Source organism: Eriocheir sinensis, chromosome 32 (genome assembly GCF_024679095.1).
Source record: "Eriocheir sinensis breed Jianghai 21 chromosome 32, ASM2467909v1, whole genome shotgun sequence".
NCBI classification, from domain to species: Eukaryota; Metazoa; Arthropoda; class Malacostraca; order Decapoda; family Varunidae; genus Eriocheir; species Eriocheir sinensis.
Genome location: NC_066540.1, coordinates 16,098,042 through 16,124,908, shown reverse-complemented (window position 1 = coordinate 16,124,908; position 26,867 = coordinate 16,098,042). Strand labels below are relative to the sequence as shown.

At 43.6% G+C, this 26,867-nt stretch overlaps 1 protein-coding gene across 2 annotated transcripts in view; it reads left to right on the top strand.

The window, feature by feature from the left end:
- LOC127006272 (uncharacterized) overlaps positions 1–26,867 on the top strand; it is a 96,854-nt gene that overhangs the window by 43,941 nt on the left and 26,046 nt on the right. For both annotated transcript variants that reach the window (XM_050875920.1, XM_050875919.1), the window contains 4 exons: positions 12,229–12,364; positions 14,556–14,720; positions 22,524–22,633; positions 24,895–24,993. In XM_050875920.1, the coding sequence (XP_050731877.1) occupies positions 12,229–12,364; positions 14,556–14,720; positions 22,524–22,633; positions 24,895–24,993 (510 nt within the window). The remainder of the gene's footprint in view (positions 1–12,228; positions 12,365–14,555; positions 14,721–22,523; positions 22,634–24,894; positions 24,994–26,867) is intronic.

Sequence of the window (26,867 nt, the reverse complement as noted above, 5' to 3'; positions counted from 1 at the left end):
CGCAGCGGACGGGTAATACACAGGAATCCAGTATTAAGCATTCCTAAGTGTACTATGCTCTGAAATGACATGATTGCCAGACGTCCAGTGCTGAGGTGCTGCACCGTGATCTGACATGCCAGAGTTAGCTTTGTGTGCAGTCTCATGTTTTTTGTCGAAAGCCGCGAGTTGGGGTCCATGTCAGGTTGTTGAAAAATAGCTTTTTCACCATATCAAATTCAGCTACATGGGTTTCCGAGTTAGCAAACAGATCGTCGTATTAGACGGAATCTGACTGACAGACTTTGAATATAATTAACTGAGCCATGAAGTGAGGGAGGCCCAACGCACGGCAACCATAGTATAAAGTGTTTTGTTTTGTTTTCTCATTTCTAATTTTATACATATTTTATACTTTAATTTAAATTGCTCCATCTGGGTGGCGATATTGGCGGTAAGTTGCCTGTTGTCTCCGTGTCATGGGTCTTTAAAGGCGAGATGAGTGAGTATCTCAATGCCTCCCTCTCTTCCTCCTGCCCAGTGTGAAGGGGTGAGGGTGGTGGGTGGCGGGGCTTTAAGGTTAGGGCTGCGCGGGCCTCTTTAAGATGTTGGGCGGCGGCCAAGAGAGAGAGAGAGAGAGAGAGAGAGAGAGAGAGAGTACCATATAAAAGCCTTCCTCAATCCTTTCCCTCCCATTGATCATTTCTCTCATTTCATAGTCAATCACACTAAAAAATGTTTTGTATTTATCTTTCATTCACCGCCATGCATATTTTCACCCATTCCAGCCACGCTAATGTTACTAATTAAGCGCCTCCTCGTGTCCAAATTCCATGACACAGCAGAAAATCTCTATTCTAACCTACAAGTCTTGTTCATTTTACTTCAACAACATTATTCATGCTCCCATTTCAATACTCACCAACGACCTTACTGCACTTCCTCCTTACTCCACTCTCCCTACGAACGACCACAGGGCCATCACAGATTTTTACTCCCATTTGGTCTGAGGCAACTCTCAACTCACTCCACATATATTATTGGCCTATCAGTCCCGTGTTTTGTTTTGTTTTTACGTCTACGCCTATAACGCCAGTAGGCTTGCTTGAGGGGCCTGGATGGTAGTCGGCCCCAGCCCGTATTGGCGCGGGCAGGTGTTTATAGTGGTGCCATCTTCTCACTGTCATGATCTTTTTTTTTTCTTTTTTTTTCTTCTGTGTGTGTCCCCTGTTCAAGTTTACAACGTGCTAACAGCCTGTGTCTATAAACTAATAGGCTGAGAAGGCAAAATGGGTATCTCGTTAGTATTGGCGGTTTTGGTCTTGCGGTGCCAATTCATTTCTCACACGAGTTTTCTTGGAGCTTATTCTCGCCGATTCGTCTTTCATGGTGGTTTACAGAAAAAAAAAATCATCGTACTATTTAACTATCTTTTACTGTCGGAGTTTGTTTTGTATATGATAATAATTTTGAGTATTGTAACTGCATCATTTTTTTTTTTTTTTACAGCAAAGGAGACAGTTCAAGGGCGTAAAGAAAAATATCAAAAAAAGCCCGCTACTTACTGCTCCTGAATAGAGGTCAAAGGAGTGGCCAAAAAGAGAGGTCAATTTCGGGAGGGGAGGTGTCCTGATCCCATTACACTTTTCCATGATTTCAGTTAGTGCAGAAATGGAAAGAAGGCAGAAGGGGGGTGTTGTTCTGGAAATAGGGAAGGATTTAGTTATAAGTGGGCAGTATAAATGAGACTAACGTTTTGTGCCTGTAAATTTGAAACAGCTATTACACTGGGCAAATTTTCCGTGGACCTTCAGTCAAACCACGATTTCCGCTAGCGTGGATCTCATTTGTTTCTTGTTATTGCTGATGATGATGATGGTGAGTAATACCGTCGTCCTTTAGTGAAATCTACTGTAGCTTTGGAAGATCGTGGACACGTCAGAAAACCACGGAAATACGAGAACCACGCCAGCGGAAGTCGTGGTTTGACTGAAGATCCACGGAAAATTTGCCCAGTGTGAACCCATTTTAAGTTATTTATATGCTTACACAAACTATACTCATTATGGGTATACGAAGCAGAATTATCATATGAATGCTCTGTAGTAAGACGGAGTTATTGGCGTTTCAGACTGTTTTGAGATGCAAGGGTTGTGTGTATGGATGATGGGGTGGGGGTGTTGAGTGCGTGGGCAGAGGTGAGCGATGACGGGGGTGTGAGAGAATTTGGATGGTTTTAAAGACGACCTCTCTCTCTCTCTCTCTCTCTCTCTCTCTCTCTCTCTCTCTCTCTCTCTCTCTCTCTCTCTCTCTCTCTCTCTCTCTCTCTCTCTCTCTCTCTCTCTCTCTCTCTCTCTCTCTCTCTCTCTCTCTCTCTCTCTCTCTCTCTCTCTCTCTCTCTCTCTCTCTCTCTCTCTCTCTCTCTCTCTCTCTCTCTCTCTCTCTCTCTCTCTCTCTCTCTCTCTCTCTCTCTCTCTCTCTCTCTCTCTCTCTCTCTCTCTCTCTCTCTCTCTCTCTCTCTCTCTCTCTCTCTCTCTCTCTCTCTCTCTCTCTCTCTCTCTCTCTCTCTCTCTCTCTCTCTCTCTCTCTCTCTCTCTCTCTCTCTCTCTCTCTCTCTCTCTCTCTCTCTCTCTCTCTCTCTCTCTCTCTCTCTCTCTCTCTCTCTCTCTCTCTCTCTCTCTCTCTCTCTCTCTCTCTCTCTCTCTCTCTCTCTCTCTCTCTCTCTCTCTCTCTCTCTCTCTCTCTCTCTCTCTCTCTCTCTCTCTCTCTCTCTCTCTCTCTCTCTCTCTCTCTCTCTCTCTCTCTCTCTCTCTCTCTCTCTCTCTCTCTCTCTCTCTCTCTCTCTCTCTCTCTCTCTCTCTCTCTCTCTCTCTCTCTCTCTATCTCTCTCTCTCTCTCTCTCTCTCTCTCTCTCTCTCTCTCTCTCTCTACTCTCTCTCTCTCTCTCTCTCTCTCTCTCTCTCTCTCTCTCTCTCTCTCTCTCTCTCTCTCTCTCTCTCTCTCTCTCTCTCTCTCTCTCTCTCTCTCTCTCTCTCTCTCTCTCTCTCTCTCTCTCTCTCGCTCCCCTACACACACACGTCATCATTGTATATTTCTGAATCATAAAGTTTCCACGACGTAACAACAGTCAATATCAGCTTCCTTAGCAAATTTCACTGTTAAAAGGGGCTATTACACTGGGCAAATTTTCCGTGGATCTTCAGTCAAACCACGATTTCCGCTGGCGTGGTTCTCATTTGTTTCTTGTTATTGCTGCTGATGATGGTGAGTAATACCGTCGTCCTTCAGTGAACTCTACCGTAGCTTTGGAAGATCGTGGACACGTCAGAAAACCACGGAAATATGAGAACCACGCCAGCGGAAATCGTGGTTTGACTGAAGATCCACGGAAAATTTGCCCAGTGTAATAGCCACTTTAGTCTCCCGTACATTGCCATCCTGTTCTCCTCTTTCCTCTTTTTTTCCTCTCTCCATTCTCTGTTTCTCTTTGCCCTACCAATTCTCCCTCCCACCTGCACCTTAGTCATCTATAATATATTCCTGGGCCTCCCCACCTGAGCACCCCCATGCATCTCTTTAAATGGATCGTTGTGACAGTGGGCGCAGCTTTATGTGCCGCCCTATTTTGATGTATAGTGCAGCTGTATATTTTGTTTCTCTTTCTCACCTGTGTATTTTGTTTGTTTGTTTGTGTGTGTGTGTGTGTGTGTGTGTGTGTGTGTGTGTGTGTGTGTGTGTGTGTGTGTGTGTGTGTGTGTGTGTGTGTACAGAAAACGAGACATTTCAAGGGCGTGAAAAAAAAACAATAATGAAAAAAAAAGCCCGCTACTTCTCCTGAATAGGGTACTGAGGAGTGGCCAAAAAGAGAGGTCAATTTCGGGAGGAGAGTTCAAGTCGTAGGCAGGAGGAAATACAGATGAAGGAAGATTGTTCCAGAGTTTACCAGCGTGAGGAATGAAAAAGTGAAGATGCTGGTTAACTCTTGCATAAGGGATTTGGACAGTATAGGGATGAGCTTGAGTAGAAAGTCGTGTGAGGCGAGGCCGCGGGAGGGAGGAAGGCATGCAGTTAGCAAGTTCAGAGGAGCAGTCAGCATGAAAATATCGATAGAAGATAGAAAGAGAGGCAACATCGCGACGGAATTTAAGAGGTAGAAGACTATCAGTAAGAGGAGGAGAGCTGATGAGACGAAGAGCCTTAGACTCCACTCTGTCCAATAGAGCTGTGTGAGTGGAGCCCCCCCACACGTGAGATGCATACTCCATACGAGGGCGGACAAGGCCCCTGTATATGGATAGCAACTGTGCGGGTCAGAGGAACTGGCGGAGACGATGTAGAACGCCCAACCTCGAGGAAGCTGATTTAGTGAGAGAGGAGGTGTGAAGTTTCCAGTTAAGATTTTGAGTTAAGGATACACCGAGGATATTTAGTGTTGAAGAAGGTGACAGCTGAGTGTTGTCGAAGAATAGGGGACAGGTGTGTGTGTGTGTGTGTGTGTGTGTGTGTGTGTGTGTGTGTGTGTGTGTGTGTGTGATTAGCTTGGTCATATATGATTTTATGTGTTTTCCCGAGTGGCAGTGTTACCTTGCATACATGGTTTGTAAATATTGGAGGCCGAAGATAATGGAGCATAAATAATTGGCTGTAATTACTAATGGGATGAGAAAGGGGACAACACTGCAGCTAATCACGTCTAAAGCCTGCTTCCTCAAAATTAATGAGATGGGTTGCCAGGTACTTGATTTACCGCCATATTTCATATAAACAGAAAATACTTACTAGGGGGACTGGGAAGGGGAGGAGAGGCACATGGCTGCTGGCGAAAGAAAGCGAGTAATGCCTTGCCCTGCGGTTGATGAAGAGAGATGGAAACGACGCTAAAATCTCCCTTATATTTTGATGTCATCCTCCCTTTAATATGGTAGCAATGACTGGCCTCTCTGAATGATATATATCTTGATGTCATCCTCCCTTTAATATGGTAACAATGACTGGCCTCTCTGAATGATATATATCTTGATGTCATCCTCCCTTTAATATGGTAGCAATGACTGGCCTCTCTGAATGATATATATCTTGATGTCATCCTCCCTTTAATATGGTAGCAATGACTGGCCTCTCTGAATGATATATATCTTGATGTCATCCTCCCTTTAATATGGTAACAATGACTGGCCTCTCTGAATGATATATATCTTGATGTCATCCTCCCTTTAATATGGCAGCAATGACTGGCCTCTCTGAATGATATATATCTTGATGTCATCCTCCCTTTAATATGGTAACAATGACTGGCCTCTCTGAATGATATATATCTTGATGTCATCCTCCCTTTAATATGGTAGCAATGACTGGCCTCTCTGAATGATATATATCTTGATGTCATCCTCCCTTTAATATGGTAGCAATGACTGGCCTCTCTGAATGATATATATCTTGATGTCATCCTCCCTTTAATATGGTAGCAATGACTGGCCTCTCTGAATGATATATATCTTGATGTCATCCTCCCTTTAATATGGTAGCAATGACTGGCCTCTCGGAATGATATATATCTTGATGTCATCCTCCCTGTAAGATGGTAGCAATGACTGGCCTCTCGGAATGATATATCTTGATGTCATCCTCCCTTTAATATGGTAGCAATGACTGGCCTCTCTGAATGATATATATCTTGATGTCATCCTCCCTTTAATATGGTAGCAATGACTGGCCTCTCTGAATGATATATATCTTGATGTCATCCTCCCTTTAATATGGTAGCAATGACTGGCCTCGAATGATATATATCTTGATGTCATCCTCCTTTAATATGGTAGCAATGACTGGCCTCTCGGAATGATATATATCTTGATGTCATCCTCCTTTAATATGGTAGCAATGACTGGCCTCTCTGAATGATATATATCTTGATGTCATCTCTCTGAATATATATCTTGATGTCATCCTCCCTGTCATCCTCCCTTTAATATGGCCTCTCTGAATGATATATATCTTGATGTCATCCTCCCTTTAATATGGTAACAATGACTGGCCTCTCTGAATGATATATATCTTGATGTCATCCTCCCTTTAATATGGTAGCAATGACTGGCCTCTCTGAATGAGTATTCCAACGTTTCTTACCTACCCGAGCTGTTTCTTTCTTTTCTCTACTCTCTATTCATGGTTCTTACCTAATGGGTCATCGAGATTATTATCCTACCGAGGAATCCTGCGTCCCTGCCCACGGCTAGGAGAAAGTCCAGCCCTTGATCTACCGGTAGGCTGTTTGAAGTGAGACCTGCAGCCCCTCCCGGGATTTTTTCTCAGCCCGAAACAAAATCGTGGAGGTTGGGGTCGTGGTCTCAGTATCCGGTTCTGCATGGGGCCCGACCACGCAGCAAGCTTCCTTGATGCATCCACATCGGAAAAGCCTGCCGCCTATGAGTGCTGTAGGGCAAACCCTACATCTCGAAAGGGGAGTTGCTCCCTAACCCCTCTTTTTATTGAGGGGGTGTTTGGGGTGGTCCAGATGTGGGGCCCGCCCACAGAACAAAGCCTGGGATTGAGCTTCGGAGGTAGTGCGTGTTGGTTGCTTGTAAGCCATGGAGGATCACCGACTGCCTTATCCAGCGATTGATCTCATAAGGTTGAAGATGGATATAGTCGGATTCTCTGATACGAGGAGGCCTGGCAGTGGCGAGACGAATAAGGGGGTGGGTGGGGGGGGGAGCATCTACGACTGGTCCAGTACAGGTAATGATGCCTGATTAAGGGTGTTCTTATAGGCATTTCCATGCAACTGCAGCCATTTGTGGTTGAGGTTGTTATGGATGAAAAACCGTATTATTTGACTGAGGCTAAAGCATACCACGGCCTTTATACTTCCTATTGCAGTGTGCGATCCTACTTAGATTTGTGAAACTGAAGATTTGGAGATGTTCTATTTGGAGTTCGGCTCCGTATTAGACCAGTGGCCGCTTCGGAACACATTAATTGTCTTGGGTGACATTAATTCTATGAATGGCACAAATGGTTCTGGTATCAGGAACACCATTAACTCTCTCCTAATTTTTGCAAGATGTAAAAGGTATAGAACTGCACGTCAGTGGTACCAGAGACAAGAGCTACACAGCGTTACTTCTTGATATAGCAATTTTTTTTACGTTAAGCCGATGGCGCCGGAGGCTTTCTTGGTGAGTTTTTATGGTCATCCCCAGCCCGTTATGACAAATGCAAGTGCTTACAGAAGCGCCATCTTGCTTGGCTCATGTTGCCCTCCCGGAACTTATCTATGGTCAGGATGGATAGGTGGTCTTTGGGACAGCATGTGGGCAATCTTAGATCACTCGGCGATGGCTAAAAATACATGTCAGCTTGTAGCGGCGGTGGGACGCAAACCTGACGCAAACCATGACGCCGCTCCGGCACGCTGACCACTCAGCTAGATAGACTGACCACATCCATGTAACACTCGTTGGAGGAATGCAAAACTGCAGGGTTCCTGTAATATACAGTTCCTTGCAACTGATCATAGATTGTTGAAACACTCAAACTTCATGTCATGTCAAGAAGAATTCCGAGATGCAACTATATCGTGCTCCATTTCAGGAAAATAAAAGACTTGGCATATCCCTGTTAGCAGACAGAGACGGTCTTAAATCTGTTCAATCTGTTCAGGCTCCTTAAGGGCCCTTTAGAACAATGGACTATCCTTGTGCCTTTTCAAGTGGCAAAGAAGTGCTTTGGAGATGGCCCGAGACCTAGGAGAGGTAGAGTTTAGGGGAGGCGCTTGAGAATTTGAGATGAGTTGTGTTGCTGGGCTTGCTGGTAATAGGGAACAAAATAGAGTTCTGCGGCGTAGGACTAGAGCTCTCTTGAGGAGAGACAAGAAGAGGTGTGTCAGGAGTTTCATAATGCCGGCAAGGTTCATTTGAATGACCTGAAATCTTCCAACCGAGTACAGGAGAGGCTTCACTCCGAGCCTACCTCTAAGGCTACAACAATCTAAATAATGATGGTTGTCTCGTGACAGACGTAGATAGGCATGGGCTTGGTTAGCTGGGTAGTTTGAGTAGTTGCACACAGCTGATCATCCGAGAGGGCATCTACCAAATTCTGGGTTGCAAATGATGGATGCTGATCAACTCATTGACGAAAACCCAACTTCTCTTGACGAAGTCAGAAAAAATGCGAGTGTTGAGGAATAGAAAGGCAGTTACTATTTGCAACATCAGTGCGGGGCTGCTCAAAACTGGAGGTGGTTTGCATGCGGTCTTGATTTTAGGAGAGGATTCTGGCATCTTTCCTCGTGACTGGAAGAGAGGGTTGGTCGTCCCTATCTGGAAAGGAAACGTGGGCTGTCTTGACTTCAACAACTACCGCGGCATGTTTTTAAGACACAATACCGAGTGAAGGAGGCCAAGGGGATGCCCACAGAGTTCGTGGTTTCAGTAAGTCAATGGATCCTACCATGAGGCACTTAACATGGAAAGAGGCCTGCATGGAGACTTTCACGGAGAGACCCCCAGAGTTGAGGTCGTTGTGCGGGTGAGGAGAGGCGACAAACCCCTTTCCCTGTCCCCCGGCGTATGCTCCTAATGATTAATGATTGATGGGTATTTTTAACAGGAGAGGAGACAGCTCAAAAAGAAAAAACGGGAAACATAAAAGCCCGCTGCTGCTGCTTTTGCAAATAGTGTATATTAAACGAATTCCAGAACAGATTATCAGAATCATTTGCAGAGGTGTGTTGATTCTCTTGTCTTGAAAATGTTTAGGTAGACAGAAAGAAATACAGACACGTGAAGGCTTTTGCAGAGTTTACCGGAGAAAGGGATGAGAGAATGAAGGAGCTGGTTACCTCTAGCAGCGGGGATGATGTTTCTTAATGGTCCCTCTAAGCGAGAAAAATGAGAAAAAATCACCCCTCACACAAACCATTTCATAATACATATCAAAGCATTTGTGATCAGATTATGTATCACCTTTTTTGGGGAGCTTATATCGTGGCACAAATTTAGCCCGTCGCTGCTACACGGTAAAGCCACAAATTTGCCCCGTCGCTGCTACACGGTAAAGCCACAAATTTGGCCCGTCGCTGCTACACGGTAAAGCCACAAATTTGGCCCGTCGCTGCTACACGGTAAAGCCACAAATTTGGCCCGTCGCTGCTACACGGTAAAGCCACAAATTTGGCCCGTCGCTGCTACACGGTAAAGCCACAAATTTGGCCTGTCGCTGCTACACGGTTAATATCTGCTTGCTCCTTTATTGCTAAACGAACGCATTCACATTGACTCCCTGAAACCATCTCCGTACGTAAAGATCTCTCCTGTTTCACCCTTTTTCCCTCCTGCCTGCCATCGCTTCACAATATTAGTTTCCCACCAATAATTCAGTTCTCATTCGGTTATTTCCTCCATTCGTCTCTCGTTCGCTGCACCCCCACCCTGTCCTTCCCTCGCTCTCCCCGCCGCCAGTCATAAGCATCCATCCGTTATGATCAATACATGTCCTCCCCACCAGACTCACCAAGCTCGGCCTCACCACCACCACCGCCACCACATGCTGCCTCCAACTACACCAACGCTACCACTTAAGGGGCTATTACACTGGGCAAATTTTCCGTGGATTTTCAGTCAGACCACGATTTCCGCTGGCGTGGTTCTCATATTTCCGTGGTTTTCTGACGCGTCCACGATCTTCCAAAGCTACGGTAGATTTCACTGAAGGACGACGGTATTACTCACCATCATCATCATCAGCAATAACAAGAAACAAATGAGAACCACGCTAGCAGAAATCGTGGTTTGACTGAAGATCCACGGAAAATTTGCCCAGTGTAATAGCCCCTTTACAGAACTATTGCCCTCATTTCTAATACTATCACAATCTCCATTTTTGCCAACATCACTACTACACCCAGTAAGACATCACTATCACCTCCTCCACCACCATACTAAAAGTTACTTACAATTAGCTACACCACCATCGCCATTCTTAACATTGCCGCATCACAGTTTCCACCCAAACCACAACTACACTCATCATTCTCATACCAACACCACCACCACCAAACTCGTCACTTCTTCCACTAACGTCACCGTACTCCTCATTTACTTTCTTTTTCTTTCCCGGATATAAATTTTGTATGAGTGCAATATATTATAACCTGGAAAACAAAACCCCAAGACTTTACTGACGTAGTTGTGAAGGAGAAAAAAAAAGTATTTGAATGATTTGCGCTTGTGTGGGGGGTGGGGGTGGGGGGGGGAGGAGTTGGAGACGAGTCGTGAAATATATATATAACTAACTTAACCATTTCCAAGTGTGACCTTAAAGAGAGGGATGGCAGTGGTAGTGACATCTGTCGGGGTGATGAAGCACTCCCACTACCATAGAATTATTGGGGAGGATGCTGAGAAGTGACACACACACACACACACACACACACACACACACACACACACACACACACACACACACACACACACACACACACAAACAATGAAAGATAAAAAGAGAGAAAAAAAGTGAGGAATGGAGCAAGTCGGAGCAGATTTTTTTAATGGCCTTTGTGATATTAAACAATAGAGGGCATTATTTGTTACTCTATGTGAAGGGTTTCCTCCCTGTCATAAATTCATATTGTACAACACAGCCACACGACATTGTTATCTCCCCATCAACCCCTTTTTTCAACTACATCAAGTACCCGACCAAATACACCTACCATCATTCTCCCTAACGGACCTGCCTTCCTTGTAGTGCCCCAACTTGTTATCTTCCCATCAACCCCCCTTTTTTTAACTACACCAAGTACCCGACCAAACACACCTACCATCATTCTCCCTAACGGACCTGCCTTCTTCCCAGTACTGCCCCAACTTGTTATCTTCCCATCAACCCCCCTTTTTTTTAACTACACCAAGTACCCGACCAAACACACCTACCATCATTCTCCCTAACGGACCTGCCTTCTTCCCAGTACTGCCCCAACTTGTTATCTCCCCATCAACCCCCCCTTTTTTTCAACTACACCAAGTACCCGACCAAATACACCTACCATCATTCTCCCTAACGGACCTGCCTTCTTCCCAGTACTGCCCCAACTTGTTATCTCCCCATCAACCCCTTTTTTTTTAACTACACCAAGTACCCGACCAAATACACCTACCATCATTCTCCCTAACGGACCTGCCTTCTTCCCTGTACTGCCCCAACTCTCTTTTTCTTCACCCCATGACAAGAAATGTGTATAGAGAAATTATAATACGTTAGAAAATACAAATAAGCTCCACTATTTCACAATTTCTTCAAAACTTGTGTCATAAGATCAAATCACTCTTTTTTTCTCATTATTTATTAGGTATATTTTGTTTATATGTTTATTTTAGTGTGGTTTTAAAAGTCTTTCAAAACTTGTGTCATAAGATCAACTCACTCTTTTTTTTCTCATTATTCACTAAGTATATTTTGGTTATGTGTTTATTTTAGTGTGGTTTTAAAAGTCTTTCAAAACTTGTGTCATAAGATCAACTCACTCTTTTTCTCATAATTCATTAGGTATATTTTGTTTATATGTTTATTTTAGTGTGGTTTTAAAAGTCTTTCAAAACTTGTGTCATAAGATCAATTCACTCTTTTTCTCATTATTCATTTGGTATATTTTGTTTATATGTTTATTTTAGTGTGATTTTAAAGGTCTTTCAAAACTTGTGTCATAAGATCAACTCACTCTTTTTCTCTTTCTTCATTAGGTATATTTTGTTTATATGTTTATTTTAGTGTGATTTTAAAGGTCTTTCAAAACTTGTGTCATAAGATCAACTCTCTCTTTTTCTCTTTCTTCATTTGGTATATTTTGTTTATATGTTTATTTTAGTGTGATTTTAAAAGTCTTTCAAAACTTGTGTCATAAGATCAACTCACTCTTTTTCTCATAATTCATTAGGTATATTTTGTTTATATGTTTATTTTAGTGTGGTTTTAAAAGTCTTTCAAAACTTGTGTCATAAGATCAACTCACTCCTTTTCTCTTTCTTCATTAGGAATATTTTGTTTATATGTTTATTTTAGTGTGATTTTAAAGGTCTTTCAAAACTTGTGTCATAAGATCAACTCACTCTTTTTCTTCTCTTTCTTCATTAGGTATATTTTGTTTATATGTTTATTTTAGTGTGATTTTCAAGGTCAAAAGCTAACGTAAAAGAGTAAGTATAGAGTTTGAGAGCTGATATCCCCCATGGTGCTTTTTTCCTACAGGTGTTTGGCGGTGAGGGCAAGCGATACCTGAGCACCGTCGACCCCCGCAGGAGTAACTGGACCCGCTACCTGAGACCTGCTCCGGACCGCGACTCAGCCAACTTGGTGGTCGTCTTGAGACCGATCATCGAAGCAAGTTAGTATTTTATTCATTTTCGGGAACAACTTGATTCCAAAGATGACTGACGGTCCTACTTTTAAACACTGCGCCGCCCAAGCACACATATTTAACAAGGCTTTCGCAGGAGTTGTAGGCATTTCCAGGGGTAGTTTTATGACCCTGGTGGTAGTGTGACCCTTCTTCTGTACCATGAACCTAAAGAAACACATATTTAACAAGGCTTTCGCAGGAGTTGTAGGCATTTCCAGGGGTAGTTTTATGACCCTAGTGGTAGTCTGAGCCTTCTTCTGTACAATGAGCCGAAAATACTACACATAAAAACCCGACTGATCTCTTTTTTGAAGAATTTTGAAGAATCAAGATCTGGCCACGAGAGCACGTGATGTCGTTCCGTGATAGCAGCCGCAGCATCGAGCTTTTAATTGAGAGTTAGGGTGGAGAAAGTAAGAAGGAGCAGAGGAGAGATTACGGTCAGTAGCCCAGGAAACTGTTGCGGTGAGAAAGTGAAGATGAGGTTTATAGGAGAAGATGGTGTTTCACGGAATGAAAAATAGAACGAAGATCACGAACACGGCAGAAACTGATGAAGAAAAAGTTGGTTTATTACCGAAAGTTGAGTCCGACCTGGGAATATTTGTCGCCCCACACACCACAAACGGGGACTCCAGGGATGAATTTTGAGGAAATGGTGTGCGTGTTGCGTGTATGCAGCGCGGTGTGGAATGTAAGAGCATTTGTTTTTAGAGAGCATGTGTTGATGAGACAATAGGGAAACGGAAACACTTGCTCATCTCTTTTCTATCCTGATCCCTTTTGCAAGAGTTAACCAGCATCTTCATCCTTTCATCTTCTTCGTCATCTCTTTTCTATCTTAATCCCTTTTGCAAGAGTTAACCAGCATCTTCATCCTTTCATCTTCTTCGTCATCTCTTTTCTATCTTAATCCCTTTTGCAAGAGTTAACCAGCATCTTCATCCTTTCATCTTTTTCTTCGTCATCCCTTTTCTATCTTAATCCCTTTTGCAAGAGTTAACCAGCATCTTCATCCTTTCATCTTCTTCTTCGTCATCCCTTTTCTATCTTAATCCCTTTTGCAAGAGTTAACCAGCATCTTCATCCTTTCATCTTCTTCTTCCTCATCCCTTTTCTATCTTAATCCCTTTTGCAAGAGTTAACCAGCATCTTCATTCTTTAATCTTCTTCCTCATCCCTTTTGCAAGAGTTAACCAGCATCTTCATCCTTTCATCTTTTTCTTCCTAATCCCTTTTGCAAGAGTTAACCAGCATCTTCATCCTTTCATCTTCTTCTTCGTCATCTCTTTTCTATCTTAATCCCTTTTGCAAGAGTTAACCAGCATCTTCATCCTTTCATCTTCTTCTTCGTCATCTCTTTTCTATCTTAATCCCTTTTGCAAGAGTTAACCATCATCTTCATCCTTTCATCTTCTTCTTCGTCATCCCTTTTCTATCTTAATCCCTTTTGCAAGAGTTAACCAGCATCTTCATCCTTTCATCTTTTTCTCCCTCATCCCTTTTGCATGAGTTAACCAGCATCTTCATCCTTTCATCTTTTTCTTCCTCATCCCTTTTGCATGAGTTAACCAGCATCTTCATTCTTTCATCTTCTTCCTCATCCCTTCTCTATCCTAATCCCTTTTGCAAGAGTTAACCAGCATCTTCATTCTTTCATCCTTTTCGCTGTTAAACTCTAGAACACTCCTCCGTATATATTCCCTCCTGCCTACGACCTGAACTCTTTCAAAAGGGGAGTATCGAGACGCCTCTCCCTACGAAAAGGAACCTCACTACAGGCCGCTCATGCTGTTTTCTTTTGCGAGAGCAGCGCTTAGAGAGGCTGTTTAGTTTTGTTTTCTGTTTGTTTGTTTTCCCTTGATCTGCTTCCTTTGCCTTAAAAAAAAAAAAAACACTCACTCACTCATTTGCGCACGCACATAATCACACACACACACACACACACACACACACATACCAAACCTGACAGAGGATAGTGATAATAATAATAATAATAATAACAATAATAATAATAATAATGATAATAATAATAGTTAAATAAACCAATACTAACCGTTATTGACGCTATAATATTAAGCATTAAGAAATCTGATGTTTTGTAATATTTCACGTGCGACGATTAGTTATTTAAAAGTGTATTAAACTTCCTTTCATAATCCTCTGTGTCCCTCAGGCGAAGACAGCTCCGGCCTCATTGTGATGGGCGGCAACGGCTCAGGTGGAGGCGACATGGGGGTGTTCCTCATCACGACGCAGGACGTCAGCATCGGCCAAGAGCTCATGTTCTGGGCCCACGACCCGACCCTCGCCTGGTCCCGGAAGAAGATGGAGAAGACAAGTGAGTAATGTGACGTTGATTTTGTTGTTTCTGTAATACATGGACGGAAGACAAGAAGATAGAGAAGACGAGTGAGTAATCTGACGTTGATTTTGTTGTTTCTGTAATATATTGGCGGAAGACAAGAAGATGGAAAAGACGAGTGAGTTATCTGACTTTGATTTTGTTGTTTCTGTAATATATTGGCGGAAGACAAGAAGATGGACAAGACGAGTGAGTTATCTGACTTTGATTTTGTTGTTTCTGTAATATACTGGCGGAAGACAAGAAGATGGAGAAGACGAGTGAGTTATCTGACGCTGATTTTGTTGTTTCTGTAATACATGGACGGAAGACAAGTTGTTAAGGCTCCAGAGAACGAAAACAGTGCCTGCACGTGAGCGAAAAGAGAATCAAGATTTTGAAGAAAACTTTAAATGTCTTTTTCGTAGTTCCGTGGGAATTTGACGAGTCCAACTATAAGGCCATGGTGAATTACACACACACACACACACACACACACACACACACACACGCTATCCCTCTCTCTCCCTCTTCTCTTTCCTGATTCTCCTCGATGTGAATAAACCATGTATCGCTGTCATGGACGCATCGACTCGCTATGCAGCACGGATTACACTACAAAAATGAGCTCGAAATAAGTCTTGGCTGCAGCTGCATGAAAATGTCTAAATCCTTCGAATTCACATATTTTTCCGGCTCCCATGGGCTCTGTGACATCTTTCCAATATCCTTTACTTCTCTTAATGACGCAAGAGGAATTAATAGACCCTTTAACACTTGTCGGTAAGATTCCCCTCATTCCATACCTGTGGATGTGCTCCCTCTCTTGGTCTTTTCGGGAAACGTGATTACTTATGCTGAGGAGAAGTAACACCGTAGCCTCTGAATGCCACCCGGAGGGGTCGTTAGGACATCGCTGTGGTTGGTGGTGACACTAGAGGGATGAGCGTGTGTGTGTGTGTGTGTGTGTGTGAGCGCGCGTGTGTCGTTGGAGTGTGTGTGTGTGTGTTAATACAATCGGTGCCGTGTTAAATGTTCGATATACTTTCTTGAGGGTGGTGTTGAAGGCGCTGCAGTCCACCCACACGAGGTATACCGTGTTGGGTGTCGACAAGTCCTTGAAGACCCTTTTTAGCACGAGTAGTCTATAGGTACACGTCTATTTAATGTGTATTGATGAAAATGAGATGTAAATCCTCTCTTCCTATCCTTCATTGGGAGCACTGGGAGATGAAGTTAGCTGTGGTCTGAGTTGCAGCTGTACTTTATTGCAGACACGCAGGGAACGAACAGCCAAACATGCAGGTCATATAGTTTCTGGAATTCTTTGAAATAAATTAAATCGAGAACGTAGTTTTACCTCAAGTATTGAAGTTTAGAAAGTTATATTCAATACAACTTAAAATATCGCAATAGCGCAGCCAGGAGTATGGAAATGAAAGACCACCACCAACTTGTGTGCAGTGGTTAACCCGGTAGCAGCGACGGGCCAAATTTGTGGCTTTACCGTGTAGCAGCGACGGGCCAAATTTGTGGCTTTACCGTGTAGCAGCGACGGGCCAAATTTGTGGCTTTACCGTGTACCAGCGACGGGCCAGATTTGTGGCTTTACCGTGTACCAGCGACGGGTCAAAATTGTGGCTTTACCATGTAGCAGCGACTGGTCAAAATTGTGGCTTTACCGTGTAGCAACGACGGGCCAAATTTGTGGCTTTACCGTGTACCAGCGACAGGCCAAATTTGTGGCTTTACCGTGTAACAGCGACGGGCCACATTTTTGCCATGATATAAACCCCCCAAAATAGATGATGCATAAACTGATCACAAATGCGTTGATATATATTATGAAATGGTTTGCGTGAGTGATGATTTTTCTCATTTTTCTCGCTTAGAGGGACCTTTAAGAAACATGATCCCTGCAGCTACCGGGTTAAAGACTCCTGGCCTTTATGAACAGATGACAGATCTCTTGCAGTGCTCCTGAGACAAAAAAAATACCAACTTTTGTTTAGAAAAAAAAACCTATAAAGCGAAAGAGGGAGCAGCAGCCAGGTTTTGAACTTTCACGTGAGAAAAAGGTTAATGCAGCGTTTTTTTTATTTATTTTTTTTTTTTTTACAGCTAAGGAGACACTTCAAGGGCGTAAAGAAAAATATTGAAAAAAAAGCCCGCTACATACTGCTCCTGAATAGAGGTCAAAGGAGTGGCCAAGAAGAGAGGTCAATTTCGGCAGGAGAGGTGTCGTGATGGTAGAGAGACAAAGTAGTGAGCGGGAGTTCCAGAAGGAGGATGGTAGACGGTGGATTTGGGCCTGGAACAATCTTCCCTCATCTGTATTTCCTCCTGCCTACGACTTGAACACTTTCAGAGGAGTGTCAAGACGCTTTTCGACCCTAAACTTACCTCCCTTCTGGCCTCTCGTTGTTGTTGTTGTTTGTTGTTGTTATTGTTCATTTGTCGGAGCGAAGTCTAGCGGGCATTTATGTTGCAGTTTTAGTATTTTGCCCTTGAGCTGCCTCCTTTGCTGTAAAAAAAAAAAAGAAAAAAAAAAGCGATTACTTCAACACCCGAAAGCAAGAAGATTAAAAGAAATCGGTGTACGGAAAAGTGACGGTCACATGTAACCTCCCCCCCCCCCCCACACACACACACACGATATAAGTAAAAAAAAAAAAAATAGTCGCCCCGAGCCACGTGTGTTTTGGGCAAACTTTTCCCCAAACAAACGCTGCTCTGTACATTTTCCACAACTGACAAGGTAGTTTTTGAGCTCAGTCTTTGTTAGTTCCATTCGCTCTTGTCAGTCAGATGTTACCATGTTTGCTGCCACGCCCAGGATCATATTTTCATTTCTTTCAATTGAACGATCCTTTTAATTAATCCAGTTTTTTTCATATTCAACTCACCGAATGTTTGCTGGTGCGCTCCGTCAGTTCCTCGCTTTGAGTCGTTGTTTCGTCCGTGAAGGTCAAGCTGTAATTCCTTCCATTCCAAACAAAGAGAGAATTTCCGTGATTTTTGGCTCTCCTGTGAGAAAGGGAAGACCTCGTGTTGAATGTACGCATCTAGACGCTCTTTTGCTTCCTTTCCTCCTGCTGTCTCCAAAGCCAACTCTATCCCTCTGCGAAGTGAAAGAGGAGACATTGCCGGGAGAGATGACTTTGGTTGTCAGCGCCAGATAGTTTTCCCACCTTGATGGCTTTACCTTACCTTACAAACCTGTCTGGCTCTTGTTTGTGATCGCCATTTGTTTTAAAGAACAGATGTATAGCAACCCAGATATCAAATTTTCCTCGGGATTTTATGGATTTCAGATTGCCTCTGTAGAAGTAAGGAAGGAAAGCTTTACTCTTGCAGGCACGTGATATTCAGTCCCTCATGGTAGCGGGAAAAAAAAATAGTGGGATCAGAGAATAAGATGAAGCGTGGCAAGATTAACAGACTAGCATCAGATGGCTGCCTCCCCTGCCGAGTCTTGCATCTCACAGTTATGGGGATGAAGAATGCATTTCAAAGTCTACCCGAGCATTTGGCGACTACAAAGGTTCGATTCCCGGCGGAGTGGAAAAATTTGGGCGGCTTTTCCGATACCCTACGCCCCTGTCCACCCAGCAGTGAATGGGTACCAGGTATTAATCGGGGGTTGTGTCCCGTCTCCTGGGGTCTGTTTCCTTCTCCTATTATTCCTTCCCCTTCTGTCTCTCCGGCTATGACCACAGATGTTGCGCCGACTAAACGAAACTTTCCAACTTCTTGTGTTTCTTCCCCTTCTGTCTCTCTCCGGCATATGACCACAGATGTTGCGCCGACTAAACGAAACTTTCCAAAACTTGGCGACTACAAAATTCATGCCTTAATCTTCTCTCGAGGCCACAGCTCCATTACCCTCAGGTGGAACATTTGCTCTCTGAACGCCTACCTCCCATGAAGTCTCCTCCACCGCCTCACCCTCTTTCTCCTTTTGCTCTCTCCTCCTCCTCACCTCCTCCTCTTCCTCCTCCTCCTCCTCCTCCTCAATCTACCGTCTTTTTCCTTTTGCTCTCTCCTCCTCCTCTTCCTCCTCCTCCTCAATCTACCGGCCTCTTGCAGACTCCTTACGTTCTTATGTTCTAATACCTGGTACCCATTCACTGCTGGGTGGACAGGGGCGTAGGGTATCGGAAAAGCCGCCCATTTTTTCCACTCCGCCCGGGAATCGAACCCAGGCTCTCTCGGTTGTGAGTCGAGTGTGCTAACCACTGCACCATGAAGCCCCCCAGACAAACAGACGGAGGGGCATGCACACAATCGGAAGCACAGCACTCACCGCCGCAGCACTCTATTGCTATAACTCAGGTCCACCCACCCACCACATTGTCTCAACGCTACAGCATTCCCACACCTCACCGTGAAAATAATGGCATGTCGTGTTTCAAAGAAGGTGAAGGCCACAGTCATACTCCAGATTTTCCAAGTGCGTTACAGGACTGGCATTGGGATTTTTTTCGCCAGGAGGGGGAAATATGAATTTGAAATACAAATATATATTTACATAAACTATTGTTCAAGAAGGCAAGGTTATGGAAAAGAAGTAAAGCTTTTCTTCCTTACTTCCACGGAGGCAAGCTGAAGTCCATGAAATGCCGAGGAAAAATTGATATCTGAGTTACTCTACATCCGTTCTTAATACCCCTGTCGGTGTCATTGTTTGCTTGATAGAGGCCAAACAGATTTTAATGGAATTTCAAGGCCATAAAAAGAAAGAGGAATTACAAAGAAACACAGATTTTTAAGAGGATTTTCCAAGATAAGAAAAAGGTTGAGAATTTTCAGACCCACGAAGAGGATAAATTTCAGAGCGAAAATCTGACACACACAAAAAAAGTGTATCTGATAACAGCATTTTTTCACATCGGGCGTCGGTACTAACACACACACACACACACACACACACACACAGACTGTAATGACGACCCGTACATGCATACATAACTACATAAACAAGCGAGCACACAGATCTTCAACCACGCAGCAGCTACAACCGTCCCCAGTTGTAACGCTGCAGGTGGGAAGGAGGGGAAGGAGGAGGAAACTTGGCGTGAGGGAGAGGGGGAAGGGAGCGAGGGAAGGTGAGGCGGGTATTGATCAACCTGGCTCTGGGGCGGTCCTTGCTACTGTCAACTCTCTCTCTCTCTCTCTCTCTCTCTCTCTCTCTCTCTCTCTCTCTCTCTCTCTCTCTCTCTCTCTCTCTCTCTCTCTCTCTCTCTCTCTCTCTCTCTCTCTCTCTCTCTCTCTCTCTCTCTCTCTCTCTCTCTCTCTCTCTCTCTCTCTCTCTCTCTCTCTCTCTCTCTCTCTCTCTCTCTCTCTCTCTCTCTCTCTCTCTCTCTCTCTCTCTCTCGACTAGGAATCCTGGCCCTGCTCAGTCTCAGAAGGTCTCTGTGCAAAAAAATGGGAAGGTTTTTGTATGCTCATGCTGTCTGAGAGATGTTGGTCGCGTTCCTGGAGTCGTAGGAGGAGAAGGCGTCTCTGTAAGTGTGTGTGTGCAATTCACCACAACCACAACCACAGACTGATCACTGGCTGGACTCGTAATCGGCAGCAAGTATCTTCCCCATGAGAGTTAGCTGATTAGCCAATTTCTGGGTACGGAAAGAACCTACAAACACCACGAAGCCCCAGTCCACTGTTTCATGGGGGAACAGTAACCGCTCCTTGTCAGCGGAAAGAGAGAGAGAGAGAGAGTTGAGGAGAGTACACGATAATGACTAAATGATCATTGAGGAGGCGGTGGCGTGTTTACTGGGGAGGAGAGTGAAGAGAGGACGGGATGAAGGAAATGTTGAAGAAGCAAGAAAATATTTAAAGAAATTGGAGAAATAGGAAGAAAAGAAGGAGTAGGAGAAAAGGAGAAGGAGGAGAATAAATAGGAGGACAGTAACGTGTAGGTGTTCTATCACTGTCTAACAAGAAAAAAAGCGTGGATGTTTATTAAACCGAAGGTGTTCACAAAATACTATGAGCTCTCTCTCTCTCTCTCTCTCTCTCTCTCTCTCTCTCTCTCTCTCTCTCTCTCTCTCTCTCTCTCTCTCTCTCTCTCTCTCTCTCTCTCTCTCTCTCTCTCTCTCTCTCTCTCTCTCTCTCTCTCTCTCTCTCTCTCTCTCTCTCTCTCGTATTAGGTTTAGGACAGACCACCTAGTTTGAGCCTGTGTGGTCTGGTTATCTATGTAATTCCATGTAATTTTCTCTCTCTCTCTCTCTCTCTCTCTCTCTCTCTCTCTCTCTCTCTCTCTCTCTCTCTCTCTCTCTCTCTCTCTCTCTCTCTCTCTCTCTCTCTCTCTCTCTCTCTCTCTCTCTCTCTCTCTCTCTCTCTCTCTCTCTCTCTCTCTCTCTCTCTCTCTCTCTCTCTCTCTCTCTCTATCTCTCTCTCTCTCTCTCTCTCTCTCTCTCTCTCTCTCTCTCTCTCTCTCTCTCTCTCTCTCTCTCTCTCTCTCTCTCTCTCTCTCTCTCTCTCTCTCTCTCTCTCTCTCTCTCTCTCTCTCTCCTCCACCCCTTCTCATATACTATCTGTTCCACCCTACGTTTTAGTCTCCCTTCTTCCTTCCCTCTCCTCTCCCCTTCCTCCTTTTCTCTCCTCCCCTCATCTTGCCTCTTACTCATGGATATGCAAACACTTCCCCACAACCTCTGCTTTCTCTGCTTCCCTACTTTTCCCCTCCAATCATCATGTATACATATATCTTTAATCTCTCTCTCTCTCTCTCTCTCTCTCTCTCTCTCTCTCTCTCTCTCTCTCTCTCTCTCTCTCTCTCTCTCTCTCTCTCTCTCTCTCACTCTCTCTGTATCTCTCTCTCTCTCTCTCTCTCTCTCTCTCTCTCTCTCTCTCTCTCTCTCTCTCTCTCTCTCTCTCTCTCTGTAAAGTGAGTTTTTCATAAGTTAAAATGAAAATCCATATATAATTGCTAAATCTAATCAGCTTGTGTCGAAAAGAGGAAAACAAAAGTATGTTAAGTGCGCTAGATTTACAAGTGAAATTGAAGTTGTGTCTATACAGCATATTGATTGGCATTGCTTTTTGAATGGGCGTTGAACAAGGCATTGCACTGCTTACGTCATGGTGACAGAGATGTATGGAAAAGATGGGCAGTCAGCTCGTTCCTAAATTAGCATAAAAGTTGTTGATATGATCCCCAATAATCTTGTGTAACATTTTATGGCAAAGTTGGGAACATAATCATTGGCGATGCGACGATTGATATTTTTGGAATTGGTACAGAGAGAGAGAGAGAGAGAGAGAGAGAGAGAGAGAGAGAGAGAGATTTACATAGAAAATCAGACCACACAGACCCCATGGTCCAGACTAGGTGGTCTGTCCTTAAACCTAAGTGATTCTACATTAATCGGATGGCTCCAAAACGTTGCATTTCAACTCTAGTTAATATTAAGGTGAAGGAAGTGACGGTCGAGCTTGTTTTTGAGAGAGAGAGAGATAAATAAATAAAAAGGAAAAAAATAAAAGAGTAGAAGGCATGAAAAAGTCGAGTTAGTTATTAGGTAAATATTCACTAATGGAGGTCAAACTGTGTTAAGCCCCATTATAACTTTTCTTGTATACGATATAGACATGTAGCTGTTCTTTATGTCTACAAATTTCCTCATCCTCTCGTAAACTACAGTCTTATCAAATGTCTTATGAACTCCTCCTTTTCCTTAATTCCTTCGCCTGAAAACGACGACTGTCAGTTAATAGCCATACTTCTCATTGATCATAACGAAAAATAATGCTTCGCGGGTATATCCTATTGATGGACACCTTTTTTGCAGATTGTGGCGGCTGTAATATGAAGTTCTCCCACCCACTGTACTACCGGATGCACTGCTCAGTCTTTCATGACCCCAACTATTCCCTGACCATCCGCAAGTATCACTGTAAGGTAGGTGTCAGGAGCGTCGACCAGCGCCGCTCATCACACGGAGCTGCTTCTTCATCCCCCACCAGTCAGTCAACCGGGTACTTTACACTGACAAAAAAAAAAAAAAAAAAAATCTATATGATGTATGAGTCACAATCACACCACTAACAGTTTTTTTCGTAGGCAGGAGCGTTTAGTATCCCCTAGAGCAAGAGGGATAGAGATGTGTGGTGTGTAAGGTCCATGCATACCCAAAGTTCGGTTCTTTGAGCTCAAAAGATGAGATTAAGGCCATGGGTGAATGACGCACACACACACACACACACACACACACACACACACACACACACATTCACATTCACATTCAAATTTTCCATCTCAATCTTAATATTCCTTCAGCAAGATATCAAGCCATATTAGAGAAATGAACGAATCCAATTTATCTTAATATTCCTTCAGCAAGATATCAAGCCATATTAGAGAAATGAACGAATCCAATTTAATAGAGTTGTTTGTAATGGTATTGCAATATCTGTAAAATACTCCACTGCTTGTTAAGAAGTGTTTCATATGATAGATTGGGAAGCCATAGAAATCTGTGTACGGGATGAGACATCGACATCCCCAGAATCGTAAATGAAAATATTTACGAAGTGATTCTAAGGAAAATTTGAAAAGAATGACCGAGGGAGGGATTTAACCCATCCGCTGCGATTGGCACGGATTTAGCTTTCACTGGTAGCCTGGTGAACTTATATTCCCTGGTCTTTCTCTGCCTCTGTGGTGGATAGTGGAGTGTTTCCCTTGTGGTACTGGTGTGCTATGTGATATGGCAAAGTGTCTTGTAATACGAGCCATAGCAAGGGCGGTATTCTCAGACGCTTCCACCTCGCACATCAATTATTTTCAAAGGTCAAAATGGAGATAAATCGGGCTTTCATGAGGACTCTTTCACATTCATGGTACAGAAGAAGAGTTAAACAACCACCAGGGCCACTAAACTACCCCTGAAAATGCCCGAAACTCCTGCGAAAGCCTTGTCAAATATGTGTAATTATACAACCACCAGGGCCATTAAACTACCCCTGAAAATGCCCGAAACGCCTGCGAAAGCCTTGTCAGATATTTGTAATTGGGCGCAGAAAGGTTTGAGACTACGGGTCCAGATTAGAGACAAGATGGAGTAGTTTTAACCCCTTGACTGCGGATTTCCTACAGTTAGACCTCACCAAGCTACAGGAATGGATCAAAAAGTGGCTGTTTCAATTCAGTGAAGAAAAATGTAAAGTCCTGCACCATGGGAGTGGATATCCAGCACACCAATACCACATGGGAAACACTCCACTATCCACCACAGAGGCAAAGACCTGGGAGTATAATGTTACCAGGCTACCAGGGAAGGCCAAATCCGTGCCAATCGCAGCGGACAGGTTAATGACCCTCAAAAGAAACACGTGAACGTAGCCAGGTCATATCTGGAGTAGAACTGAAAACTGATGGACAACTATAGCAATTCGGTGGTATCCCTATTATTGTAGAGGTCACGGGACTGAGCTAGGTGAAGAGATGACATTAGAAGGGCGGTGTACTTAATTGTCAGACAAGGAAAAACAATGCCTCCTGATGTTGGTAATGATGATGAGGAGGAGGAGGATGAGAAGGGGGAGGAGGAAAAAAAGTTGGAAAGTTTCGTTTAGGCGGCGCAACATCTGTGGTCATATGCCGGAGAGAGACAGAAGGGGAAGGAATTATAGGAGAAGGGAACAGACCCCAGGAGACGGGACACAACCCCCGATTAATACCTGGTACCCATTCACTGCTGGGTGGATAGGGGCGTAGGGTACCGGAAAAGCCGCCCAAATTTTTACACTCCGCCCGGGAAGGAGAGGAGGAGGAGGAGGAGGAGGAGGATGTTGATGATGATAAGGAGGACGACGACGACAATGAACAGAAAGGTTGTAACAAAATACATTGCCACATCGAGTTGATTTCATTTATTTCAACGCTAAATAATATGGCATTTATTAGTCTTTACATTGTTTTTTTTTTTATGAATTAAAGACGAGTTTTTCTGACACTCCTATTAGACTTATTGTCCTCAATACAAATTTTATAGTTTGCATATTGTACTTTTACTTTGCACTTAGTCAACTGTTTTATATATAGTGAATAGTGTTTTGTATATAGACAATAAATGTTGCTTCCTTTCCGTGTGTCTCAGCAACACTAATATCATTCCAACTCAGGTGATTATGCCGCCACTCACAGCCTCTCCCCTTCAGGTGTGCGGGCTGGCGGTACTTGGCAAAGAGAACATCATGAGACATGCCGCCGAGCAGCACGAGGGGCGCGGCGCCTACCAGTGCCAGTATTGTAAGAAGGTAAGTGTCTGCACTCACCCCTCGCTTGCATGCGCGTGTTTTAGTCCCGCCCTGCCCGCTATCGCATCCTGCCGCCTTGGCGCCTCCGTCACCCCACCATGGTGGCCGCGTTAAAATGGCTCGGTTGTGCAAAATTTAAACACCACGTGGCACAAATAAAGCAGGTTTTTATAAATAAATGACTCATGAATGCAATAATGATGCGTCTGGAAGTACAGTTTTCGAAAAATAAATGAGAACTAAGCAAATTAAAGAAAAGAAATAAAATCTTTCTTCACATAACAGCACATTAAGTTACGCTTCACAGCCTTGAAAAATCCCTGCACTCGATATGGTGCCATCCATGGGCTGAGTACCCTTCCATGCACTTAACCTGAAGAGATAGTTTTAGCAGATGATGATCTTGATATTACTGAAGTAATTATTCACAGTTCATGTTTCATTCATAAAACTTTTAAGACATGAGTGACATGACTCATCCTGGCCTAAGAACATCCCGGGCCAGCGCGGCGACTGGTGGCTGGCGAGGCAGCTCCTCGGTGTGTTGGATTATCATGTTGATAAAGAATAACAAGTTGACCATCTGTCACACCTTACTACTAGATTATGTAAAGGAATTTACACCAGAATATTTTGTACTGGATTTTTTATAAGATGTAAGAATTTCACATTTTTTAATACATAAGTAACAACACGTAGCTGACAGTAGTAGAAATACCTTCTTACAGTTTGTAGCGCCGAGCAAACAAGTCTCAATTTTAAGACAAAATAGAAATTTTGTTTTTAGTGAGTTAGAGGCCCGCCTCTTTCCGGGCCTGACAGATGATCAGCTGCCTCTAGCATGTAGTAAACTGCACGACGCATGCCTTGGTAGATTTATCTGTGCGTGCGTGCGTGTGTGCGTGTGCGCGTGATTGCATGGTTGCATGGCCAAGGTGCACGTGTTGCTTCCCTCACCCGCCCGTGCCCACTCCTGCCCGCACCGCCCCATGCCCCACGGCCACCCACACGGAGACTTGTAGCAGAAGACATAACAACTCAATACTTAACGAACTCCAGATGGAATATTTTTTATTCCGCTTTTCATCCTAGAAACAGTGATTTTTTTGTATGTGTGAATGATCGACTGCCGTGCGTGTAACGAACTAAAGCTTTTCTCAAAACAGATGGCAATTGTTTTGACTTAGTGTATTTATTTAGCAACAGTAACACCGAGTCGATAATCGCCTAGTACTGAGAAGACGGTGTGTGTGTGTGTGTGTGTGTGTGTGTGTGTTCACACACGCCAAGGTTTTCTTAACTTCGTGCTTTTCCTTTCCTTGTTTGACAGCGGCTACGTAAGCTGAAAGGGATCTACATGACGTAGTTAGCCTTAACTTAGGTATACCTTGACGAGGCTGACGAGGCTCTCATTACAAAAACATCAACGAAACAGACCACTGAGATTCCCGAGGACACGACGGTTATCGTATAATTGTATAAATAAAATGGTCATGTTTTAAAACTAGACATATATATATATATATATATATATATATATATATATATATATATATATATATATATATATATATATATATATATATATATATATATATATATATATATATATAGTTTCTTTTTTTTTACACACCAATTTTGAAGAACAGCCGGCCATGACATGCCCCAGAAACATGCCGTGGTGTTCCCTCTCAACACTCACCAGAAGCATACAGCACCATCAGAATTAAAACACAGAAAAGTACCTCGAAACAATAAGTTATTAATATTATTCTCCCAAGCCATTTCTAGCACGGCTTCGCGACCCCCCCAGCCAATCCTCAACGACCCCTCAGGGAGTCGTGACCCACCAATGGAAACCCTGCATTAGACTG